General features: G+C 48.1%; 1 protein-coding gene across 5 annotated transcripts in view; it reads left to right on the top strand.

Annotated features, from left to right (window-relative positions):
• Positions 1-26,440, top strand: part of NECAB1 (N-terminal EF-hand calcium binding protein 1) — a 121,538-nt gene that overhangs the window by 48,858 nt on the left and 46,240 nt on the right. For all 5 annotated transcript variants that reach the window (XM_033125774.1, XM_033125773.1, XM_033125775.1 and 2 more), the window contains 2 exons: positions 4,265-4,373; positions 23,553-23,578. In XM_033125774.1, the coding sequence (XP_032981665.1) occupies positions 4,265-4,373; positions 23,553-23,578 (135 nt within the window). The remainder of the gene's footprint in view (positions 1-4,264; positions 4,374-23,552; positions 23,579-26,440) is intronic.

The following is a 26,440-nucleotide window of genomic DNA, read 5'->3' as shown; positions in this document are numbered from 1 at the left end:
CTGTTATAGTCCAGTTTGCTATCAGCAGCCAGACCAAGGGGAGCTTGATGGTACCACACGCCTTTCCACACAACAGAAGGAGCAATGAAACAGAGTCCCACGTCTTGATACTGTTTAACGGTGTCTGGGCACCAAAATGTTTTTGCAAACTGTGTTGCAGTGGTTGGTGTGTCATCAGTTCAAAGGGGTGTTTGTTTTCACTTGCACCACCTGACTGATTTTGAAGACAGACAGCGATTCCGTCATCTTGGCTCGTCAGGCAGATGTGCAGTATCCAGCCCGAAAACCCCGCTGGGCAGTCCGTCTGTCCCCGCGGACCGCCTCAGGAATGCCTCGTGTCCCCCTCCGCTCCTAATTCTCTCGGCCACACCCCTTCCTTGGGCCCGAGGCTCTGGCTGAGGGCCACTGTCACCTCTGTGTCCGTCTCTCTTCTTTCCTTCGGAGCTTTCCTCTTTGGCAGCCCCCCGTCATGACCTGCGGCCACAATAACACCAGCTCACCTGAGGGGGGCTTTGTGGCCGCCCCGTACCATGCTCTGTGGGGGGCACACGGGCACCAGGAGCCCCGGGCAGTTATGCTCGGCCCCACGTTTCCTCTCCCGCCTCCTCCGTGCTCCCATCCCAGGGCCCAAGAGCTGCCTGCCTGATGCTCACCCACGTCTGCACCCCTGGGAGCACTTGGGCTCCTTCTCTGACACCCTCTGCGGGCTGATCCCTGCGCTGACCGCTCTCAGCCAGCTCCACCCTTGCTCGGGGCCCTTGTCTGGGGAGGTTCCCCTGCCCCTGCGCCCGCTGCCCTGCTCTCCACACTTGGCTGCCTGGAGCATGGTCCTCAGGGGAGAACTGGAGACTCAGCCTCAGGCCAGACATGCCTCCAGGGCACGGAGCTTATGCTAAGGTAGCCACTGCATAACACCTCTGCAGCCAGCAGAGGTGCCCCGTGGATGCCCACTTAATGAATCGGGAAGGAGGAAGGACATTCCACCCCAGTTCCCATTCCTTTCCATCTGCCCACTCGCTCCCGCCGTTTGTCCTGCTTCTCTTCTCTCTCGTTCTCACTGTGACGGACGCGAAGGGAGGGCAGAGCCAGGCAGCTGTGCCACCTCGTAGCTTTGTGGCGCTGGGCAAGTAGCAGACGGCACCTCAGGTTTCTCCTCCAGCCCGTGGAGATAAGGACGTCTACCCCTACCGTGGGTTATTATGAACAATACACGAGGTTGATACACCAGGTCCCCGGGGCAGTGCCTGGCACGAGCTCGGGGTGCTGCTGTTGGGGTGCATATTGTCACTGTTACGCAGAGCTTGAGCTCTTTTTGTGTTGTGCTGCCTTGGCTGTCGGAGTCAGTTGGTGACATTCCAGTCATTTCTGTTTCAGTGGAGTTTAGTGGGGGGAAAACGACTGTTTACCATACATGCACAATTGGGAAACGAAGTGGGTAATCGAATGTAAGTGAGAAGATACCGGCATAAATTCCCCCTACATTTGTCCCTCACATTCTGTGTCTGCAAACAACCAGCTGCCCAGTGTACTTGTTCTCTGGGGGACAGACCCTCGTATGACAACCCCTGGACTGCAGAACTGCTGCTGGAATGACAGCGGAGTACGAGGCCATCCGCAGTATGATAGTAGCTAGCGCCAGAGTACATGTAGCTTTTGGGATCTGTCTGCCATGAATGAAGCTGCAGGAATGGGAGAAAACACATGAGTAGTGATCGGCTCTAATGTGGCGTCTTGGACCGGTGTTTGGTTTGGGTTCTTGTTTTTAACTTGCAGTCTAGGGTCCTAAACTGAAAGGTGAACCTCAACATAGGATTGCTTCCAGGAGATGTGAGCGCTCTGACCCAAAGAGCAGAGTGAAACCTAGAAATGTGGCTCCTGAGGAAGCTCGGTCATATGCAGGTTGAATGAAAATGGAAATGATGCACTGGCATTTGTAAAATTTGCTTAAGAGTTAACACAAAATCTTACTAGTAAGGGGGATCCATCGCACACACATGCATGCACACACTCATACATGCACGCACACACACATGCCCGCACACGTGTGCACACATACATATGTGCACACACACACACATGTGCGCACACCTGCACCCCTGTGCCCCAACAATGACCCTATTGGAAGAAGCGGCTTATTACCTATGCACTGTGTAGGAAGGTGTGACTGCAAGTTCTGACTAAAGCCTTTTTAACAAAATAAGGGAAAACAAATGTTCTATTTCCACAGTACAGTTTTTTTTTCTAAAATTGGAAAGCAGTTTCACCCTCGTAAGTGTGTTGCTTTTCTGCCAAAAGCAGAAAAGTGTGAAAATTCTTATCTTTACAGAGCTGGGCATATCGGTTGTCACAGAAAGAAACAGAAAATCCAGATTTAAATCACTGAGGCCACGGTCTGGCTGCCATGGGCAGCCAATGGCCCCGGCATCAGAGCCTGGTCCCGTGGCCGATATGCAGCTGTCTGCCTAACACGGGCTTCTACCTCCAGCGTTCTCTGGGACCCAGACTCTGCGTTCTTTCCCTTTCTCTTTGCAACATACTCATCTTCTTTATTCCCTCTGGATGCAGGACGCATGCAGCATTATGGCTGAGCTTGTACCCTGCAGTCAGATGTAAGTTCAGACTCTAGACGGGACAGAATACAAATTAGAAAACAATTCTACACTCTAATCAATACTGGCATGGAGAGCTTTGCAGCGCTTCCTTACTTTCTGGCTCCATAAAATTTTCAGGCCCATCTGCTATAATTGCTGCCTCCATCCTCCAATCAGCTGCTTCTCCAAGGAGCCCTGACCTTTGCTCTTGGGGGATGGTATTGGAAACCAAGATGTGGGTGATACACATGCTCATCGCTACTGCGGTGTCATCGCTGCTTTTGAGCTCCCTTAGCTGATGGAGAGGGAAGCACGTGTGAATCTGAGGCAGGCGTGCGCGTGCACATGTCCGTAGCTGCGTCTGTGTGCCCGTGTGTCCCTGCTTCAGGAAACGTGAGTTCACACTGACACTCAGAGTGTACACTGTCACCCTGCGGTCACTGCACCTCCTCCCTTTGCTCTCATAACCTCTCCCTCCAACAGTGAGAGCCACCATTTACACACTGTCACCCCAGCACACATGTACAGCCCAGGCTGTGTCACAGACACCCCTGGGGACGTCACCAACCACCGAGTCCTGCTCAGCACGGCCCCTATCCCTTAGTGCAGACCACTCATTTCCAGTCGCCTCCCTCCCTCCCTCCACTGAGGCTGGTGCAAACATTTCTAACACAGCTAAGCTTTCTGTCCCATGCGGATCCCTCCTTGGGGTCCCCTGAACTCTTCAGTCGACTCCATCGGCTACTAAGAGGAGTGTTGAAGTCTCCAGCTATAGTAGGTGGTTTGTCTATTTCCCTTCTCATGTCTGTCAGTATTTGCCTCATGTACTTTGATGCTCTGTTGTTAGGTGCATACACACTTGGAATTATTGTCATCTGGGAGAATTGACCCCTTTATAATTAGGCAATCCCCCTCTTTATCCCTGATCATTTTCCTTGTTTTGAAGTCTATTTTGTTTGAAGTTAATATAGCTACTGAGCTTCCTTTTGCTTAGCATTCTTGTCGGGTCCCGTATACCACAGGGTCCCGAGCGTGTCTCTGATGGCATTCACTGTGTCCCGTGTGTGTCATACGTGGGCCCACGTCTGTGCATCGTCTCTCCTACTAGACGCCCCTCTGTATTAGACTTGTGTGTCTCACAAGAGGTAAAATTTGTTTGGCTTAAGAAGTGCCTTGTTTGTTTAAAGAAGAAAGGACTGCACACCTGTGTTGGGCTATCGTGACAATTCTGACAGCCACATGGTAACGTCTAGTCATCCGTGTGCAGTTGTAAAACATCTGTTATTTATTCTGCAGTCTGTGAGGTCATGTATATGAAGGCAGAACTCCTAAATAATTGACTGTCTTGAGCTTTTCTTCGGTTGTGTGGATATCTTTTTGATATGGCCAGTTACATTGCTTGTTAAATGTGTTTGCTGTGTGAATAACTGAACCCAAAATACCCCAAACCACACAGACATGTTTCATCAGGGTGAATACATCTGTAGTCTATGTGCTATGAAGACATAGTAAGTGATTTTTCTTGTTCACACCTCGAGTTGTTCTTTCTTCTTGAATACGTGTGTGTACATACACAAATAAACCTACACAAGCATTTGCGCAGTTTTAAAAATTACAAGGTAAAAGAGTGTCCAGATTAAAATGATCTCTTCTGCTTGTCCTTAACATTTCAGATGATGGAAAACTGTCCTTTGAAGAATTCAAGGCCTACTTTGCCGATGGGCTTCTGAGTGGAGAAGAATTACACACGCTCTTCCACACCATTGATACCCACAACACCAAGTAAGGAGCTTTCATCCCGGGTTCTGTGCCCCAGGGGGCGTGGGAGCGAGTACACATCACTGCGAGGTAGGAGGTATGGGCACACCTGTCGTGCTCTGGGGCTCACTTCTGAGTCGCCCCCTCTGTGACAACTGCCGTGCTCTGAAAACGAGTACCAGCCGGAAAACACTACTCTTGTGTCGGATGTGCTCCTAACGGTGTTTCAGAGTGTGCAAATGTGAAACAAACACATGGACAACTCATTCTGATCAGTCTTTAATAAGCAAGTCGAGTCCTGCCTCGTTCCTTAGGTTTCCGCTCAGTGTGCTGCATGTAACACCGGTCCTCGGGCCACTCTTCTTACAGCAGTCGGCCAGTTCCCACTGCTCGCTCCGTCACCGGCACCTGCAAGCGCAGGACCCAGAGCGTCCTCGGAGTGACCGGTGCACCCGGCGATTGTCTGTTCCATTTACTGTCCTTGTGCAGACTGTCCTGCATTAGCACAGCTTTGATACAGGTTCTGTTGTGTTCTTACTACACGTCACATAAAACATAGGAATGTAGGATGTAGGATGGTAGAAACGTGTGGCTGTTTGACTTGGGTAGCGAACCAAATCACGTTATTTGTGCCAGTCGTGCTCACAGAACTCTAATGTGGAAACGGGCCGTGCCAGCCATGCACAGGGCTATGTCTGTTGCTGGAGTAGTCACTGTGTCCCTTTAGGCAGAGCGTGGACGTGGTCCCCGTCAGAGAGCAGGCATGCCAGGAAAACGTTCTGGGGCTACATCCGTGCAGGCATTTGCAACAAGCTAGTAAGAAACAGTGAAAAATTAAATTCACTTTACTCAAGAAGATGCATATTTTAAAAAGACTATTTGGTAAGTTTCTTGTCTTCTCTTAGGGTTTCGGATTCCTGTGAAATATGTGGCTTCGGGTTTTGTTGTCAGAGCAGTGTTAGCAGATGACAGTGTCAGACGTTCTATTCTGTTTAAGTCCAGGCAATCAGGTCCCTGGTAAGTGCTGGGGCCAGCTGACAGTTCAAGGGCAGCAGACCCACCCCCGGTCATCTCTAAATGACATCACAAATGCTGGGACTGAGGCTACGGCACTGCGGGATTGGAGTTTTAGCTCAGTTTCGCAGGATTAGGTAGCCAGGAGCTGAGTCTTTATGGTAGAGTAGAAAGCAATTAGGTAAATGAAGAGATGGGGGCGTATTCCCATCGGAGGCGAAAGACCTAGATGCACAGGAGAATGGGAGCCTGTCAAAATATCAGCTGTGAGGCTGAGAGTAGGTGGGGAAAGATCTGGAAAGAATGAACCAGACAAGAAGGACTCTGCATTAGGAGATTGCAGAAGTGCCTCCACCTAACCTACAGGGACCCTTTAAAGCATGCAGGCCAGGGAGCATGGTCTCTGCGTCACTCTGGCTGGACGCGAGACAGGCTTCCGGGGCAGAGGCAGAAGAGAACGGCCCATGTCAGCCGAGTCCTCAGATCACTGTGGATCATCCTGAGAAATGAGCCCGGGGACAGAGCCGAGGCTCTTTTGTAGGAATGGAGAAGCTCGGACTCCCTTGTGTGATGGTGTGGGGACAGAGCCCCAGAGAGCAGTTTCCAGGCTCTCGGCCTCACATAGAAAGGTGCTGGTTCAGGTAGTAAATGGCCATCAACTGTGATTGGATGGCCATCAGCTGTGGCTGGTTGGCCGTCAGCTGTAACCAGTGAGCCATTGGCACTAATATAATTGCCGTGGCTAGGCTAATGGAAGATGGGGGCTAGCAAGAAGATGGTGGCTGGCAAGCATGGATTGCAGTTAGCACGGCAGAGTGTGGGTTGCAGATTGCAAAGAAGTGGACGGCAGGTTGCCGACAGTGTGGCTCCTGCTTCCTGTGTCTCCAACCCAGCTGCCAGCGATAATATAGTGGTATGACTCCCCTACCTATGGCTCCGTGGGTGTTCCTTTTTGGCCTCACCATATCCTGCGTTCTCATGTGGGGAGCGGGAGCAGAGACTCCGCAGGCCGCCCTGCATGACAGATGGTTATTTCCACTTCATGGAGTTTTAGTAACGTTTAACAGTACCTCAGTTTGGAGCAATATTGATGGTCAGAGTTGCAAAATTAGGTATCTTCTCTCTGGGTCAAATATGCCTATCCTTTCTTTTATTTAAAAAAAAGTATGTTACTCTCTCAGTCATTTCAATTAGCCTTACTGCAGCGCCATTAAAGCTTTTTTAAACACATTTTTTCCCTCAAATTTTGTAAAAATTTTACTGTTTATGAAAGAATGCTTAAAGACCTTAAAATTTAAGTTTGAAAGAAAAGACTAGCAAAAAAATTAACGTAAAGCTTTGTTTGGTAGCTTACAAATCGAAACCATCACACCAGTTAGAGAGCAGGAACATAAAAGGAAGAGTGTTGAGTCAAGAGGAAACATCTGTGGTTCAGCTCGAGTACCATCACTTATCAGAAAACCAGCTTGTGTGCATTACGCAGTCAGTTAAGAAAAACACGAAGAAGGTAGCACAGACCCTTATGTTTAACCACAGCACCGGCAGGGGATGGGTGCCCTGGAGACCAGAAACGGTTCTCTCAGTGTGCTGCCCTCTGGAGTCCCCGATTGCTAGCATGGCCCGGTGGCAGACGAGGTGGCAGTGCTGCTGTTGTCTCAGGGAACCAGAGGTGTTCCCACGGCCTGCAGGGGGCTGTGGTGACAGGTGGACGCCTGAAGTCTGCAAGCCAAGCGTTCCTCTCTCCAGGCTCAAGTAACTGTGGGTGCTGGGTGCTGGAACTTGGACCCAGCTCTTGTTAAATCACTGACATATGCCAGAGCAACAGAAACGTCACCACCGACTGAAAGAGCACAGTCCATCTTGAGCTCACTCCGAAAGTTTACAAATCTTTCCTAAACGAAACTGAAATTTTCTCTCTAAACTTTCACTTACTTTTCTTAGTTTTGTTCCTCAGCACTATGCAGAATATGGATAGTTTCTGACAAATCTTTCTAATATTTGAAGACAGGTCTTATGCACCAATGATGACATAGTAATCAAAGGGTAAGAATATCAAAGGGAAGGGTTATTCCCCATGGCAGAATTTTGTTCCTTCTGAAACAGAAAAGGTTGTTCATCTTGTATTTGTGAATGACAGTTAAATTCTGAAGTGCGATGAGTTGGTTGACAAAGCACTTTGTCTTTTGAGTCACCCCCATTGCGCTGCTCAAGTAGGCAGTTTGTGGGCAGAGGAAGAGAAAGCAGTCGGTTGGTCCCAAGAGCCTGTAGCACGGCCTGCACCGCATGGTGACAGAAACTCATTGCAAGTCCAGTGGTGGGCACGGGGCGTGTCCCTGTTCACGTGGCCTCTGCCACCTTCAGCTGGAAGGCGGCAGCGACCAAGCCCTTAGCGCCTGGAGAACAGTTCAGGCCCCCACCCCACAGCCCCAGGAGCTGGGCTGAGTGTGGCATGACCACGGTACACAGGAGAGGGAGGTGGTGTCACTGTACGGCAAGTCCAGAGTATCTCAGGCTGACATGGGGCAGGCCAGCTGGGGTGACAGGCCCCGGCAGGAGTGCTCCAGGCACTCAGGTCAGGCCCCAGCTGGCCACCAGCAAGCTGGCAGACAACTCCATGTCAGGACTTAGCTGGAGGGACCCGGCCAGGGCCGGCCTGTCCAGGATTACGTGTCTTCTGGCGCATATGCAGACAAGGCCAGCACATGTGCACTGTTTTCCGGAGGGAGGTGCCATTGAACTGGCCCCGGTGGCCGACTTTCCTTCAGATGCTTTTGCCAAGTGAGGCGGGGCCACAGGGGCGATGGAGCTGGGGAGGAGAGCTGACATCCTTTGGACATGTTTTCCTTGGCTTCTCCCAGGCCCCATGTGGCAGAGGTCCCAGCAGATCGTGTAGTAGGCTGTGCTTGCGGGCTGTGCCTGGCAGATACATACGCAGCTGACTTACAGGCCCTCACATGGCACGCAAGGAACGTGCCTGCCCCCTCGCTCTCCTCTTTCCTGTCGGCTGTCGTGGTGGGTGACCCTCCCGTCACCAGCCTAGCAAGCTCTCCGAGAGACTGCTGTCCTTTCCAGTGGTCCCAGCAAAGTTCTGGGCTTGAATGATGTTAACCTAGCTTGGCTCTCGTGCACATCACTGAGAAATCACTGTTTTCAGGAAAACGTAACATGAAAGGGAACCATATGCTGTCATCAGAATACGAGGGACAGATGCTGGGCAAGGAAAACCTGAGGCTCCTGCAGATCAAATAGCCTCCTCAGCCTCAGAGACTTCCCCTTCCCCTCTCAGGTCTCAGGTTTTAGAGGAAGACGATCTGCCTCCCCAGAGGAGGGGGGTCGGGTGCGGGGGCTTAACTCCAGACTTCCTGCTGCTTGTGGGATCGCTCAGGAAATCTGAAGCTCAATCGAGGCAGAGACAGAAGCCAGCGCTCTGGTGTAACGGGCGGCCGGTCCGCTGTGCTGTCCAGGGTGCTGACCACGGGGCCGTCTGTCCCCAGGTCCTGTTCTCTGGGCTCCAGCTACCACAGTCATGCCTGGAAAGCCACTTCTTTGCTCCTTGTGGTCCTGCCAGGTCTCTGTCTTCAGGGGCCGCCAAACTTAGGCAGACTCAGTGAGTAATGTCTGGCCCTGCTCCTTCAGTCTTTCTGCACGATCTCCATGTAGCTGGGATACTCTGTGCACTCTCACATAGTACATTATCCGTATGTACTAAGAATTTAAAAATTAGACTGTGTGTGTGGCCAAGGTAAACACCATTGACTGTACCCTATTTGGGCGCCTCGGGCCATGCTGTTAAAGACTGAAAACAAGTCCACCGTCTTACCAGGACTCGCCCCAGTCAGAAACCAGCTCTGCAGTTATTGATTCTGTTGGTCCATTAGTATTCACCCGTGGCTATCAGACTCCCTCAGCATTCACTCAGTTTTGGGTGTGCCTTTCACTTCAGTCATTTCTGAAATCCATGTAATTTCTTTGAGCATCTCCAGCTCATAAAGATGTGGAGAGAAAAAAACAGGCTGTTTCCTGAGAGCTACTGCCAAATATCTTTTCTTTGCTGGGAAGGCATTTCCTAGTACCCCACGGTCCCCCTAGGTCAGGCTACTCCACAGTTTGCAGCGTGGGTTGGAGGGCGGGGTGCCCTCCCCTGCAGGAAGAGAGACGGAGCAACAAGCAGAAACCCTCTGTAAGATGGAGCAACAAACAGAAACCCGCTGTATGATTACAAAGATTAGCACAGTGTTAGGGACTTGGAAAGGAAAGAATTTTAAGGAGAATTGTTTCAAGTGACATGGAAACGGTTTCTCCTTAGTTATAACTTATGGGGCGGGGGAAGATTTTCTCTGACGAAGATGGTAGAGAGGCCAAATATTGTGTCAAGGCATTCATATGTAATTTCTAAAAAGTATGTAATTTCTAAAGGAAATGTTTTATTTCTAATTGAACAGGGAAATAAATTTACTAATGACTGTGTGCCAGGCACTTACACCATCTTATTTGCTCTTCCCAAAAACCAAATTAAAAAGTTTCTATCATTCACAGCCTACCATTAAGGATACAGGAAGTTAAGTAACTTTCCCAAGGTCGCACAGAGTACGTGTAAGGGCCTTGGATTCTCTCAGTGTTATCTGAGACAAAGCCCACTCTTCCCATTGTCATGCCACCTCAGTAGGTTTTTAGCTCTTTATTTTGTATATCAGAAATCAAAACATTCCAAGGCCAGTTTTGAAATTCACTTTCAGGTATGTGTGTGTGTGTGTGCATGTGTGTGTGTGTACACACACACACATATATATGTATATGTATATACACACACACACACACATGCATATAATTTTTTTTTTAAGCAGGGTGCAGCTCACAGTGGCCCATGCAGGGATCAAACTGGCAACCTCGGTCCTATTAGCACCACACTCTAACCAACTGAGCTAACCGGCCACCCCCTGGTATATTATTCTTGATGAAAAGGTGGTTAACTCTCCAGCAGGAGACTATATTTGGATGTACACTATAGAGGTAATTGCCTTAATTGCTGCCGTTATCTCTTCTCTTTTTATATCCATTATGTAGGATTTTCACACTGTGGGAGTTGCTACAATGTAGAAGTGCTATTCCTTTTCTCTGTGGACATTATTTCCATTCTTGGCACATTTTCCCTGCCTCCAGCCTGCCTTTCTATCTTGAATTCATCTGCTTTTGGACGCAGTCCCCTCACCGCCCTCCTTTCCATCACTTTACATTTGGTGCATTTTCTCCATTGTTCTTCAGAGCACTCACAGAGTTTTACTGTTTCCTTTCATCACTTGTATTAAAGGCCTTTGCTTTCAAACCTTGTGCTTTTAATCTTACCTAGAAAATTATTTTCTAGCTGTCGTCTCTTCCCTTCAATAAAGAACTTGAATTCTCTTTTAATCGTAACAGAACAGTTTCTTCACATCAGCCATAATACACTTCAAAACAAAAACTGTCTACTGAGAAAGCCAGGTGAATTATTTATTCACACAAATGCATGTTCTTTCTTACCTCACCAGTGTCTGCCAAGTGGATGAAATCCAGCCAGTGAACTGTTAACCCCAATCTCTTTAAAGTACTGTGCTCGCTTCTGGGACAGGTCCCTCCCCAGCTCCCAGGCCCAGTGCACGCACCAGTTCTGTCCTTTCTCCCTGGCTGATTTGTCCTGTGAACCCACCTAACTCTCTTGATTGTCACCACCACATGCAAGCTTCCTCTCTTGCATCTAGATTATTTTCAAGAACAGTCAGTTTGGGGAGCATTACAATTATTTTTCTCTGTGATGCCTCAAGATTTCAGAATTCCTGAAATAAATGGAGGTTACAAACAACTTGGAAGTCAGTGTCACTTTTGAAATGAATGGTTTTCAAAAGCAATTTCTTTAGGAAAATACTTTCCCCACAATAAGAATTATATGAGTAACTCATGCTTATTGTAAAAAGATTTCAAACAATGTAGAAATGATAAAAAAAAAAAGAACATAAAAATGCCTGAGTCCCACCACCTGGAGATAACTACCGGGAGCCTTTGGTTACTATACTTCCAGTGTGTGTGCATTGTTTTCATCAGAGACCTTTTTTTCTGGCTCTCTTCTCCTCCCCACGGCCCCCCGTCCCTTTCCCCGTAACCAATTGTTGCTACCACCTAAAGCGTGGTCTTCTCTAGCTTGTCTCCGTGCTCATATCATTGGATCCACGTGTGTGCCAGAAGCCTTCCCAGTGACGTCACGTTTCTCGCTCTGCCTTCTCGGTGGGGCATGTGTGTCTTCTCGGCGGCACTGACCAGCTGCAGTGTCCTGTGTGTCCCGTGTTTGTGTGGTTAATGTTCACCTGCCCTGCTCTAAACTCCAGGAAGGCAGGAGTCGTGGCTCTTTGCTTCCCATTGATCCCAGGGCCCAGCAGTGTCCAGCAGCCGGCACAGCTCAGTAACAAGCCTGGGGCTCACCCGTGCTCCCTCCCTAAATAGCCCCACCCCTCCCCCTGCCCAGGACCGCTTTCCAGGTGTCAAGGGCCATCCATCCGGCTCCATGAAGAGCCGAGCTGTAATCCTTACAGGATGTAGCTAGGACTGAGGCTGGGCCCTGCCCTTCACTGAACCTCATGTCACCGGCTGTAAAGTGGAGCCCACGTGAAGACCCACCTTGCAGTGTTTAGCAATGATATACGTGTATAAGCATCTGCCACTAAGTAATAGTGATGACTGTTAGCGTGACAGTGTGTTCCCTAACTTCTCCTCTGGCGTGACCATCTTTATCCAAAGTTCTGCAACACAATGTCTGCTTTCATGAGGTATGTATCACTTACTTCTGGAGTGCCATCTGTTACTGTGGCTGCTTATTTCATTAGCATGTTCATTTTGTCTCCAAATGTAAATTCTGAACTCTGAGGCAAGGACGCGGCTCTGCACGGCTTCCTGCCATCCCTGGAGCACAGTCAGCCGTGCTTAGCTAACCAATTGCTGCAGGTGGGGGGCACTGATTAGCGGGAAAAGGCGTGCAGCAGGACACTGCGGCGACCGTGGGGCTTAGAGCACGCTTGCTGACCTTAGACAGGCGAAGCCACGGACACGTCCTGCCAAGTAAGGAAACAGAATGACTCCTCACTGGGGACAGGGAATGATAAGTCTGGCTTTGGACTCTCAATGAAACAGTTTCCCAGGTTCTCTTTTAAGGTACTTGTCTATCCCTGTGAATTAAAAACCATGAAACATAACGTGAAGATGTAAATGTGGATGATTTCCTTCTTTTAACAGACTCAAATTAAGAATTTCTTCTTGTCCCAGTATATTTCATGGTTCTGCATTTATATGTGAAAAGCTTTCTAATGCTTAAAAAGCAGCGTCTACTGCATAGGATGTTATATTCTCTTTTCTGATCTTAAAAGGTTTTTTTAGTGGGAAAAATAGACTAAATAGCAAGAGCTTTCTGTAGCTGTTCAGTCAAACTGGGCCAGGAAGGGAGCTGAGCCAGCAGGACCTCATCGCCCTCAGCTCACTCACTCATGGGTGCAGTGGCTTCATTTCATTTTTCAGCTTCTCTGGGAACCCATTTTTAATCACCTTTAGATTAAAAACAATGAATCAGAATAATTACAAATCTGCCCATGGAGGCCCAAGGGTATTGCTCTCCACATAAGTAATTTCCCCTTTCCATCCACACTGCCCTCAGGTTCAAGTTCGTAGATGCAGACGTGAGACTGGCACAGGGCTTCTTTCTTTTCTTTCTTTCATTTTTTTTTTTTTGAATTGTAAATAGTTTCCAAGTGAAAATTCAGAATGTCAAACTTGACAACTGTTATTCCAGTTGAGATTGCAGCCTCTAAGAAATTAGTCATTTATTACCTATTATTCATTTATTTATTCAACAAGTACATGTTAATCATTTACAGTGGATACCATATGCCATATATGACGCATAAATAAATGAATATTACTTCATATTTATGGGCGGCCGGCATATTGATGAATAGAAAGTTGTTTTCCAAATATCTTCTGTCGGGTTGGCTTCTTGCAGAAGTAGAGTCCGTGTCTCCTGCTGAGCAGGGGGGACATGAAGAGGCAGTGTTGTCCATCACCAGGTCTGTTTCCATGCCTGTCTAACCCAGGATCTTTACAGTAGTTCATTCTTGGTGACAAGAAGCAATTTAACATGTTTATGTTACTGTTTGAACAACCTATCTTATAACAAAAATTGGATTGTCTGAAAGTTATTAGTAAGAGACTAACTTTTTAAAAATTGCTTCAAAACACCAGAGACTCCTGGGTTATGTGTGAGTGGAGGTCACCTGTCTCCCTTTGGCCAAAGGTCAGTCATTGAAGGAAATGATATAGACGGGGAAATCAAATCCCAGTGTGGGAAAAAGACTTGATCAGGGCCCCTGCTGTGGGCTCCTCCAGAATCACATAGGGAGACTTACCATTTGACCTTTCTTTCAAAAGTGTAAGTCGCAATCATGGAATGGTATCTGCAGCCTCCGAGGCCCTCTCGGCCTGGTTTCTCTCTCTCTCTCTCTCACTCTGCTCCCTCTCCAAACTTGATGTTGAAAACTTACGTCTGTACTGGACTAACTTAAACTAGAATGGATTGTAAGAGCTCGGCAGTCTTTGAGTTTTTGTGTTGCTCTTAATTCTAATTGTCTCTTGACATTTCTACTTGCTTTTTGTTTTTCCTGGCAGTTCCATGACACCTGAAAGGGACGATGTCTTTGAAATAGAGTACACTCGGAGAGACATTCCAATGAAAAGATCATTATTTGCTTGCTCTGAATGTATGAAAGATTATTATCCTCAGTTGTTGTTTTTTTTTTGGAATTATCCTTTACAGTGAAGAAAATAATCTATATTTCACATCCCATGAGAGAAACATCCCCTCCCTTTCTCGGTCACGGGCTACACAGGAAATTTCTGTCCTTGATTTGTTATGTCAGAAACCTTTGGTACAAGGTTTCTTAACCTGGGAAATGTGAATCCCTGGAAATTTCATATAAAATGTTATAGATATTACATATTTTAATTATGGTGAAAGGGGGAAGAACGGCTGATGCAGACTTTCAATGTTCTAGGTGAAACCAGCAAAGAACCACTACTCCAGATTTGTCTTCACTCTTAACTTCTAAGTCAAAGAAATCACCAGTCATTCGTGAATAATTTTATATCAACCCTGATATAGCAAAAAAGAGTTTACATATTGTCAGAGGCTACCACTAGAGCTTCTTGGGACTTGCAGGGTCGAAGACCCTAGAGATTAGGGAGAGAAGGAGGCTGTTAAAGTCCGGTGTGCCTCGCCCACACACACAGAGCTTGCCTTCCTTCCAGCAGAGCGCTACCAGTTGTTTACTCTGTGCCAGGCACTGTGCTAAGTGCTGGAGATACTGCGGCACCCAAGGGATTTATACGTTAGCCAGAAGGAGGAAAAGTGGTAACTCCGTAGATTGTGACAGGGAACTACAACTGCTTTAGGGTTGACCCAGGACTACGGGCCAGTGAAGGCTTCTTAGAAGGTAATTTACAAGCCGTGTCCTGAGCTGTTGTCAGAAGAGGTGACGCTGTGGCTGGGGATGGAGAGACCTTCCGGCCAGAGAGAATCCTTGTGGGAGCCTTCAGGGGAGACAGTGTGATGCGTGGCGGGTGCTGAAGGTCACCGGTTCAAGGGGGACGGCGAGGGGGCTCCAGAGGCCAGCAGGGCCCGCTGAGGAAAGGCTGTGACCGCCAAGTCAGTGAGGAGCCGTGAAAGGGTCTTGAACACGGACATGACTGGATTGGGTGCATGGTTTAAAAAGATGGGTCTCCCCAAAATGCAGAGGATTGATGGGCGGAGACAGGTGTGGAGACGGACCAAGGGAAAGGCTGCTCCAGCTGAGCTGCAGACATGTGAATCGGACCATCATTTTGAAAGTCGGTGCCTCTAGTCTCCCCAAGCTTGGAGGATTGGGAGCCTCACGACGGAGGGTGCAGAGTGGGGCTGGTGTTTGCTGCGGGGACGCACCCAGGACCATGGCCTGTTCTAAGCTCCTCCCAGGCTTTAACCCATAACATGTACAGCAGACATGAGTGAGCCATTGTGCCCATGAGGAGACACAGCACCAGGGATTCCCCCGACGTCCCCAGAGCCTGTCTGGGGGCCCCTCCCCGCACAGCCCTTGGTGAGTCAGACTTTGCCCGCTGCCTGGGCGGCGCTCTGCTGCTATGTGCTGGCCAAGCGAGACTGCAGCGCTCTGCTTCCTTTGACTATTCAGTGCAGCTAAGAAGAGTTTGTGGCAGGAAATAGTGAAAACGTATGAACAAGTGTTAAGAAGCCTGCCAGCCGAGGCAGGAGCTATATAAACATGTGACGTTTGTTTGGCTTGGGCGACAGGACAGTCCCGAGCACACGACACACAGCCTAGGGCCGCCCCCTGGGTTGGGGACAGTAAGCACGTGGCTGTGCAGCCCCATGTCATCTGTCCTGACTCTTTGGGGGATATGGCTGCTGTTGGGGCACCAATGTCCTCCACCAAAACATGTAGTAGTAATTCAAGAGCTGTTACCGGGAAGAACAGAATGGCCGTGATGAGCCTGTTGGGTTAGTGGAGAATGTGCGGGAAATGCCTTGTAGGGGGAGCCAGCTCTCCGTACTGGAGAGCCTCAGAAATGGAAGTCCATGACAGGACCCGCCCTGTTCCCAAGCTCGTCTGCAGGGAGCAGTGGCAGCTGGGTAATGGTCTTCTCCGAAAGGACATGAGCGTAGCACAGAGATAGGTGGGGGTCAGGACGTGGACTTCAGTGACAGCAGGAGAGCTGGAGGCCGGGTGCTGCCTGGAAAGGGAGGTGAGAACGGCTGTCGTGCTTGGCGCTGCGCCTCGCCCTCTCTCCTCCCTGTGCCAGCAGTGAGCGTGGCCTGGGGGCTGGTTTCCCCAGACAGCAAGGAGAGGGGGACTGAGCACACCCATCTCAGTCATAAGCAAGACTAGCCCTCCTGGTGGATCAGGGGTGGCGGCCCTGAGGTTACAGGGCAGCGGGCTGGGTCCCGACAGGAATTACCAGAGACAAGGGTGGAGGGCGGTCGTTCAGGCTGAGGGGTCATTTGGGACACTGGGTGGCCAGGAGCCCATGAGGAAGGGAGAGGCTGGGATCCCACAAGGTGAGTCGCAGGGAGCCCCCTGGAAGGCCACCCATCACAGGTCACCTCTGCCTTTGGGCCCGAAGATGGCGCCAATATAAACCTATATGCCTAACGTATGATGTCGCTTGTTTTTGACATTTTCCCTTGTTTCTCATCCCTTAAGGACAGGTGCAGGGGAGCAGGGAGGGCTGCCCCCTGGACTGCCTGCAGGACATCCTGCTATGCGGGTGGGGGCTCCTTGGGTGCTGTTGCCCCTCGTTTCCCGGGGGCTGGAGCAGCGTGTTTGCTGGAGCGCTGTGCTCTGCAGGAGGTGGCCTTGCCCGCTCTGCATGGTCAGCTCTTCGGCCACACACAGGCTTTCCCCAGGTAGGACATTGCAACACCGCCACGGGACAAGGCATGCTGCCATCGGGATGGCCAGAGGGTTTGTCTTTGGTGGTCGTTCTCTAGGGATCTCTGACCATCACACATGACTGTTAACGGGATGTGCTTTAAGAGTTTTATGAAGTTGCTAAGGAATTTCAGAGCGGTGTATGCGGTACGTGATTGTAAGTGCTGGAAAAGTTGCCTTAGAGTGTGGCAGGTGGAAACAGATGGAAATATGTAGTGTACTCCACTGTGCCCTTCAAGAACTATCCCTTTGATTGAATGGGAGGAGAATTACTGGTCTTTTGCCTTTTTGTCCATGAGGTAATAGATAAGCACTTCCCATAACGAAGGAAGGAAGGAAGAATCTTTTTGTTTCTTCTTTCTTTTTCTTTAATTTCTGTCACAGCTATAATTTGCTTTTCCATGAGTGGAAAAGCTTTAATATTTTCTTTGCATGTAGTAGAGAAAGGAAAGTGATGACTGTTCATAAGGCCTGGTGTCATTGTTAGACATCTGACTGTTAAGTGCTCAGCAGCCAGAACAGTGACACAGAATGAGGTGACAAGGCCCTAAGGGTCATTTCAGCACTGAACTCTGGGATTTGTGTGATGTCACCTAAACAGATATTTATCAAGCTCTGGCTGTGGGCTAGAAAATAACGCAAATGCAAAATCTGACATAATTTTTGGACAGCAGCATTTCCTTCTAGATGTTTCCTTTACCATTTGAGATCACTGAAGATGTATGTCAAGGAATCTTGCTTCTGCAGGGAACTTCTGGTCCAATGCCTTCGTTTTACGTTTGAGAAAGCTGAGTTCAGAGGAGAGAAGTGAGTTGCCAGAATTGTGGCTGACAGGGCCTGGGCTGGAGCCTGTGTCCCTGAGCCGTGTTTTCTCCATTCTGTGTGTGGAGCTTTATTTCCAGAGGTAACCAACTGTGACATGCAGTTGGGAGGGAACAGGAAACGTTAACTGCGTTTTCTGTAACTTAACTTCTGTTTTGCGCATCCATTCTGCCGGCGAAGATTCAAGCTCCGTCAGTCAGGGTCACGCCCTCCATTCTGGGGGCTGTGTGAGTCCTGGGGTATCTGAGCGCGACATCACAGACAGATGGCGCCTGTTCCTCCGTGCTCATGCTCCGTGATGCACCTGCAGTGTGGTCTTCCTTCTCCCCTGATTTTGGTCATTGCTTAAGGCAGGTCCCTTGCATCTCCCTTTTTCTTACCTGCCAGCCCATTCCTGCCAGCTCCCTGTGCCAGGTCTGCTGCTGTCGGGTCCCGAGTGCCCCTGTCGGGTCCTGAAGCCTCTGGGCAGGTGACTTCGTGACACTCACTGCCCAGGCGCTCCTGCCCAGACACGCGCATCTGCTGCTCCCATCATGGCTCTCGAGGAAAACAGCCTGTCTGTGTGGAAATGGTCACAGAACCTCCCTGCTGTCAGAACTCCACCTTCCCTCGGGTTCTGCCACCAAAAACACATGTCCTCTACCAGGTCCACCTTCCAGACTTGGCCTTGGGGGGAGACAGGGCAGAGGACCTCAGGGAGAGTGATGCCTGAATCTAAGCTCTCCTCACTCTCCCCTTTCTTCTTTTCCTCATTTTCCCTAGAGAATCTTTATCTAGCTGGGGGATGAGAAGATTTAGAAATTACTGAGTCATAGCATTCTAAGTCTTTCATCTTACCTGGGTCTAGGCTTTTCAAAAGTAAAGAATTGGACCTCATACGTTAGTCAGGGTTCTCCAGAGGAGCAGACTAACAGGATGTGGATTCATATATTATAGAAGAAGATTTAGTTTAAGGAATTGGCTCCTGAAGTTATGGAGGCCAGCGAGCCCGACATCTGCAGGACGAGCTGGCAGGCTGGAGGCGCGGGGCTGCTGGAGCAGGTCAAGTCCAGAGGCCATTGCTAGAGCGTTCCCTGTCGCCCGGGGGGCGGGGGTGGGGGTGTCAGTCTTTTCTCTGGTCAGGCCTTCGGCTGATTGGATGAGGCCCACACACACCATGGAGGGTGATTTGTTTTACTCACAGATCACCCATTTAACTCCAGTCCTATCCAAAACCACTCTCACAGACACATCCGGAATAATGCGTGGCAACATCCATGGCCACTGTGGAGCAGTCACGATGACACATGATATTAACAATCACACCCCCTCCTGCCTGTGCTCAGCCTGGTCACTGCTTCTCCTAGTCCCTGGAGGTAGAAGGCAGGAATGGCGAGTGCTGTGGGGCAGAAGCAGAAGAGGAGACTCTGAGTCGTATCTTTAAAGCACCTACCAGGCATCGTCACAATGCTTACGATTTGCTTTGTCATCAGTTAGAACTTTTCAACATGCTACTTCATAAGTACAATTTCATTTCTACAGGCGTTTATCTTTGTTCTTCCAAAAAAATAATAAAGCTTATTGAAAGCATGCACTGATTTCTCTCACATTGATTATAGTGTTTTGTGCAAATAGATAATAAATAGCATTAACTGAAAATTTTGTTTTAAAGCACAAGGTACAGTACTATATAGTTAAGTGAAAACTATGCAATTTTCAAGTAATATTTGGCAATAAAATAACATTTGAAGTATAACTGCTTTTATTTAGCTTGATTTTTTTTTTTTTTACTTTCTTGAGACGTGTATTTTTTTTTTTGTCTTTATGAAACATCAAAACTAGTCTGGTAAAAGTTCTAGACAAAATTTTCCAAAATGAGGAAAGGATTTTGCTCAAAACAGCAGATAGTTTTTCTTGAGTGTCATCTCTGTTCTTGATTTTTAAAGTAGATTTCTCCTGAGTAATTATAGAAAGCCAGCAAAGCGATGCTTACATCTTCTTTGAATTGCTGGGAGACCACAGAGTTTTCTAGAATGAGGTGCCACCTGGTATATCCTGTATTCTGTGAAGCAGAGATCAAGCTGAGCTAAGTGAACAGAAAGTGGCTTATCCTTAATTACCACAGAATGATTCCTAATTGTCTTCATGCCAGCTCTCATGTAACACTGAGCACAGCCAAGCTGCTGTTTCAGTGTCTTTCATCAGATCATCTTTCAGGTCTGGAATGAGTTCACCAGTTTTGCAGTGTGCTTTGTAACAGGAATCCTTTACGCGTGTCATCAACATGGATGACTGGCAGTCCTGACATACAGGGCCACCTCCTCTTTTGACCTGACGAAGAAGCAAGCGTGCAACATTCCTCTGCCATAGGGCGAGGCGTGAGGAATACAGCATCGCATACACGTGTTACCTTGCCCTGACCTAACGTAAACCATCACTTGGGCATAGAATGGCCTAGGCCTGGCTCCACCATCCTGCCTGTGACAGGTCATCATTTCCACGTGGCTGAGGGTGAAGGAAGTGCTGTCCCATGGCAGATGACTAAGACCCCGCCCCCTGGCGTGCTGAGGTATCATTATCTAGGGTCCCTTGGAGTGAGAGCTGCCACTCCAGGGATTACTAAAGGGCTACAGGCGGCACATACGCTACTATTTACTCTTCACAAGTACTCCTTTGAGGGAGGTGTGATGATTATTATCCCGTCTGTCCTCGAGGGACCAGCTGAGAAATGTAACCTCCCTAAGGTTGCACAGATCGTAAATGGGGGAGCCCAGCACACACTGTCACCAACTACAGGACACTGCCTCACGGAACAGATTTAAGCCCATACATGTTGTCAAGGAAATCAAGCAAGATATAGAAGAGCCTGAAGGGGCCTGGAGCACAGGAGTAGCCTCGAACAGAGAGCAGCACACTACTTTGTCAAAACCTAAAATTTGAAGAAAAACGTGGATGCTTTGCTAAATATGAAATTCCATCAATAAAGAATCTCTGTCTTTATTGAGACAGAGAAAGCCCTTATACTGGCCCCATGCACAACTTTCATACTTGATACAAGATGCAATTTTTACATTATTTGTGCCTGAAACATGTTCAAAATCAGAGCCTTGGAGACTATACTTGACATCTTGTTTGGATCTTAGTGTGCTGGGTCCCCAGTCCATCTGCCACCAGTGTCCGAGGTACTTAGAGAACCTCCCCTTGCATCTTGAGCAAGTCCCTGCTAGTGGGGTGGGCCAGAGCCGGCGGGCCGATGGTGTTGGCGGTGTTGGGGTGTAGAAACGCGCAATCAAACGTGGACCCAGAGAACGGAGCGGTGCCTAGGCGAACCTGTGGAGGCGTTAACCTGTGCTGCCTCAATGCGGCCTGGGACCGGCAGCGGCTGGCCACGCCGGCAGCGGCTGCGGTGGCGCTGGGCGTGGGGCACAGGATCTCCAGGTGCTTCCCAGTACCCTGAAGGCTGAGGCGCCGGACTGAGCAGTGGCAGGCCACCCCACTGGGAAAGCAGGGAAGGGGGCTGCAGAAATGGAACTGAGGTTTGAGGGAGGAGACAGGACTAGAGCTGACCAGAGTAAGTGTGGGGACAGAGTCCCAGAGAGCAGTTTCCAGGCTCTCGGCTTCACCTGGAAAGGTGCTGGCTCGGGTAGTAGATGGCCGTCAGCTGTGGCTAATTGCCCATCAGCTGTAACCTGTTAGCCATTAGCCACTGATATAACTGCCGGGACTACGTTGGCTGGCTGGCTGGCTGGCTGGCTGGCTGGCTGGCTGGCTGGCTGGCTGGCTGGCTGGCTGGCTGGCTGGCTGGCAGGCTGGCAGGCTGGCAGGCAGGCAGGCAGGCAGGCAGGCAGGCAGGCAGGCAGGCAGGCAGAGAAGCGGAAGGCATGTTGTGGATCGTGTGGCTCCTGCTTCCTGTGTCTCCAACCCAGCCGCCAGCGAGACTATAGTGGTATGACCCCCCTATCCATGGCTCTGTGGGTGTTCCTTTTTGGCCTCACCATGTCCTGCGCTCTTGTGCGGGGAGCGGGACCTGAGTCCCCACCTGACAGTAGGCCTGAGGACCGGTGGCCTATGGATGGGCAGGGTCAGAGTGCCTCGCGTGACTGTGACCGACCAGAGAACTTGCACTCCAGCCCCGCCTCTGAGGCCCCGTGCCTGGCTTACCAGAGAGCATGGCTGCAACGTGCTGTTTGCAGTTGGAGACCCACCTTGTGTAGAAGATGCTCTGTCCCCACTGCTTGGAACTCGGGCCTCCCTAGAGCCAAACAGTGGTGAGTACCAGGACGTCTGTGTTTGTGATTGTCGTACCTACGCTGTGAACAGGCGTGTGTCATTGTAACACAGGCAGGTGCCACTTACGTGCAGCAGGTACTTTTGCAGATTTTTCCATTTCCAAAAAGCACTTTATTTTATTTGAGGATGTGTTAGAGGCAGTGTTGAAACGTAGCGGCTGTTTACTGAAATCACCTTGGCAACATTTTTAAAAAAGAGACTCTGAGCCACAGCTTAAATTTCTGAGTTATGCCTGGAAATCTGTGTTTTAAAGAATTCTCCAGGTGGTTCAGGTGCTCAGCCAGATCTGAAAACCTCTAAAGTAGAAAACAGGAACCAGTTAGATTTCTGCCTTTTTTCCCTTTTTTTATTTGTTTTAATTTTAGGCTTGGACAAAGAAATATACCTCCCTGTCTTGGAGGCTGTACCTCTGCTCCAGACCCCCCTCCACCTGTTTCTGCCTCTTTCCTCTCAGCCTCTTGTCCCAGCCTGTAAAGACAACTTTCTCCCTTCATTCGAACGCCTCGTCCCGTGTCTTAGTCCTGCCTGATTTCTTGCTTTGATGCCACGTTTCTCCAAAGAGTCATGGTTATGTTTGCATGCATTTCGTAGGCTCCCAATTTCAGGGAAGGACTGGAACTGGTTTGAAAAGCTGCCAGAACACGGAATGTTTATTGCAGCGGTGGTTCTTCGTTCCTTGTCATCACTTCTTCAGTGTAGTGATCCCCTGGACCTCTCTTCTTCGCTTCTAGAGCCTCACTTCTCTTCCAGTCCGTTACATGTTTTAGATTAGGAATGGCTGCTGAATCTTATTAAATTCCCCTTTAGTTCTTGTGAATATGCTGGGTTTTCTCCTTTAAGTTATGTTAGGAGTTCTGTTGACTTATTTCCTGATGTCTGCCGTTCTGCATCCCTGCAACACACCTTCCTTGGTCAGGCTTTGTTCTTTTTATAGGGATGTGTCGCATCTGCTAACCTCTCGTCTTCTCTTCATCAGAGCCATGGGTCTGTTGTATACATGTAAATACTGAGCCATGTAACTCTTTGGTATGTGTTAGAAATCCTCTGAAATAAGTGAAGAATCAAACTTACCTCAGAGGTTGCACTTAGGGAGTTCTAGCAGTTGTACCGAGTCGGGAATCAAGAAACTAACTAACAGTAAGTGCTTACTTTGTGCCACGTACTCTTTTAGCTGCTGGACATGTGCTAACCTGTTTACATCTTGTAGCATTGCTGTGAGCGAGAAATTCTTATTTTCTCCATCTGGGGGCTGAGGACCTGAGACTCAGAGGCACGGAGTCATCAGGGTGACCTAGACGGTAACTGGTAGAGTCAGGTTTGACTTGGCCTTTCTGGTTCCGGAGACTCAACGTGTGCAGTGCTCCTGGCATACTTCTGGGGGTACAGACCCCAGACCCCAGGAATTGTTTGGTCAGAGACAGAATCCGGCGTCATCATTGTTAGTCACTGATGACTGGCTACTTAAGCGATGTGGCTTTTATAAGCAAAATGTAATAGCTACTGCCATCTATTAACATAATATAGTTGGGGGGATAACTGTACTTAGCCATTGAAAAGCTTTAAAAATATTCCCAAAGTAATACTTGTTTTTTCATCTTTTCAGCAATCTCGACACAGAAGAACTATGTGGTAAGTATCTTTAAGACCAATCAAATTCATTATTTGCTTTGGAATGAAAAAGAACATTGTCCGATTTCCACATACCCTGAAATTAATGCCATAGATAATGTCGTGGAATGAAAGGGATTTCTTTATCAGTGAGCTTTGCTCTAGCGTGTATCTCACTGCAGAAAGAACTGGTCCTCATTAATTTTGTAGTGGGAGAGGAACTGTTAGTGAAATTGGTACTGTTCATCTCACAAGAGTAAATTCTCCAGCAGTTTGAATGCATTTTAAAATTGTTGTTTAATGCAACTTTATTGTTCTCTTCAAATGCATTGTGCGGAGTTCTCTGTTACTGTTTCGCAAAACTGACCCCATGATATGTGAAAACAGCCTAGTTCCACACCTGCCTAGAGCATTCTGGAGTTTTAAATGTGACTTGCAAAACAGGTGATTCAATGGGGAAAGAGATCTTTACACATCCCCGATTTAATGGCCTCCTCACTTATTTTCTTCATCTTTGTGGAAACAAAAGTCAAAGGCTAGGAATGCAGAAAAGCAAATATTTTTGAGGACAAATATTTCTTTGTTATGAAAAAATTGTGGAGCATAGTGAAGCTGTTCCATTTGAAACAGCCATATTTCTCTGAAAACTGGAAGGTTTTAAGTTTTATACTTTAAGTGTATAGAGTAACACCTTTGTCCAAGTTTGGTCTTGTCAGGGAGGAACAAACTTCTCTCTACCCCTCTAGGCTTTTTTCAGCTGATCTAATCAAATCTACATGAGACATATATTAACAAGAGAAAATAACTAAATATAATTGCATACATACGTGTGGGAACCCAACATACATGAGAGGTTCAGAGATAGAGAGGGGGAGTGAGGTATGTAAGACATTCTGAGCTAAGTGTTGACATCCAGCATATAGAAAAGTCATGTAAGAGTATTTTTTGAACCAAATTTTGAGGACATGCCTAGAAGCAAAATCTCAACCGATGGAGGAAATGCTCCGGAGAATGGCAGTTTTGCAGCTTATTTTATGCATTAGAATCAGAGGAGGAGACATAGGAAGGTACATGAAATCTTTTAGTGGTAGATTAAGAGGGCAGGAGAAGGCAAAGCGGGGTAATCTCTGGGGTTGGATAAAAAGTAAAATGGAGAGACACGGACTTCTTTTACATGGGCGGGTGCAGGATAGTTAATAACTAACAGTCACAGCACACAGAGATGGTCTTCGGGAAACAAGATAACAGTTGAGGGGTTCTGTGGTTTTGTGCCCGGTGCTGACGGCTGTGCATTCGAGGGGTAGGAAAGGAAAGTTGCTGCCATTTCCAAGGTATGTTACCCTAGATGCATAAGGTCAATGGACAGAGCTCATTTAATAAGGAGGCTACCGGCCTAGGGCATGACTACCCGCTACGACCTGCCCGGTTAGGAATGTTGGTCAGACCAGACCATCCTGTGTGTGGTTACTGTGGGTTGTTGTGCTGGTCAGGCCTGCCATGTGCCCCTCCGCGCCCCCCTCCCTGGCCCAGCTTGTTAGGTTTAGCATAGAGCCCCCTTTTCATTCACCTGAGGATGAGGTGAGGAGCTTGGGGCGTCAGAGGGAAAGAAAGCCATCCAGGACGCTGAGACGAGCAGGTGCTCGGGACTTATCGTTCGCCCTGCCCTGTAGGTAGATCACTTATTTCGGGTGAGCACTCTTATTGTGGGCAGGGCCCCAATTCACTTTTTATAAATTGAATTTATTGGGGTAACATCGGTTAATAACATTGTTTGCTAATAACATCTGTATTGTTTGCTCACCACCCAGAGTCCAGTCTCCTTCCATCACCATATGTTTGACCCCCTTTACCCTCTTCATCCTCCCCCACCCTCTTCCCCTCTGGTGACTACTGTTCTGTTGTCTGTATCGGTGAGTTCGGTTTTGTTTACTTGTTTGTTCATTTGTTGCTTTTCGTTTTATATTTCACATATGAATGAAATCATACAGTTCTCCTTTTCCGTCTGACTTATTTCGCTTAGCATAATACTCTCAAGGTCTATCCATCTTGTTGCAAATGGCACTATTTCATCTTTTCTTATGGCAGAATAGTATTTCATTGTGTATGTATACCACATCTTCTTTATCCAATCATCTATGGAAGGACTCTTTGCTTGTTTCCATGTCTTGGCCACCGTGAATGATGCTGCAGGGGTACATATATCTTTACATACAAGTGTTTTCAGTTTTTCAGGTAGGTACACAGAAGAGGGATTGCTAGGGTCATATGGTAATTCTGTTCTTAATGTTTTGAGGAACCTCCACAGTTTTCCATAGCGGCTGCCCTAGTTCACAAAACCCAGCAACAGTGTATGAGGGTTCCTTTTTCTCTAGAGCCTCTCCAACAGTTGTTATTACTTGTCTTATTGATAATAGTCATTCTGACAGGTATGGGGTGATATCTCATTGTAGCTGGGATTTGCATTTCCCTAATAACAATAAAGTTGAGCATCTTTTTATATGTCTGTTGGCCGTTTGTATGTCTTCTTGGGAGAAGTGTCTGTTCAGGTCCTTTGCCAATTTTTTTATTGGTTTATTTGTTTTATTATTGAGTTGTATGCGTTCTTTATGTACTTTGGATATTAGCCCCTTATGCAATGTGTTGTTTGCAAGTATGTTCTCCCATTCAGTTGGTTGCTTCTTTGTTTTATTGATGGTTTCTTTTGCTGTGCAGAGCTTTTTAGTTTGATATAGCCCCAATCATTTATTTTTGCTTTTACTTCCCTTAGGTTTTGGATCAAGTTCACAAAAACCATCTGATACCAAGGTCTTTTAAGTTCAGTGCCTGTATTTTTTGTCCATGTATTTTATTGTTTCAGGTATTATGTTCAAGTCTTTAATCCAT

Source organism: Rhinolophus ferrumequinum, chromosome 14 (assembly GCF_004115265.2).
Source record: "Rhinolophus ferrumequinum isolate MPI-CBG mRhiFer1 chromosome 14, mRhiFer1_v1.p, whole genome shotgun sequence".
In the NCBI taxonomy this organism is placed as follows: domain Eukaryota; kingdom Metazoa; phylum Chordata; class Mammalia; order Chiroptera; family Rhinolophidae; genus Rhinolophus; species Rhinolophus ferrumequinum.
Note: the sequence above shows the minus strand (reverse complement) of the source record. Positions and strands in the feature narration are given on the sequence as shown.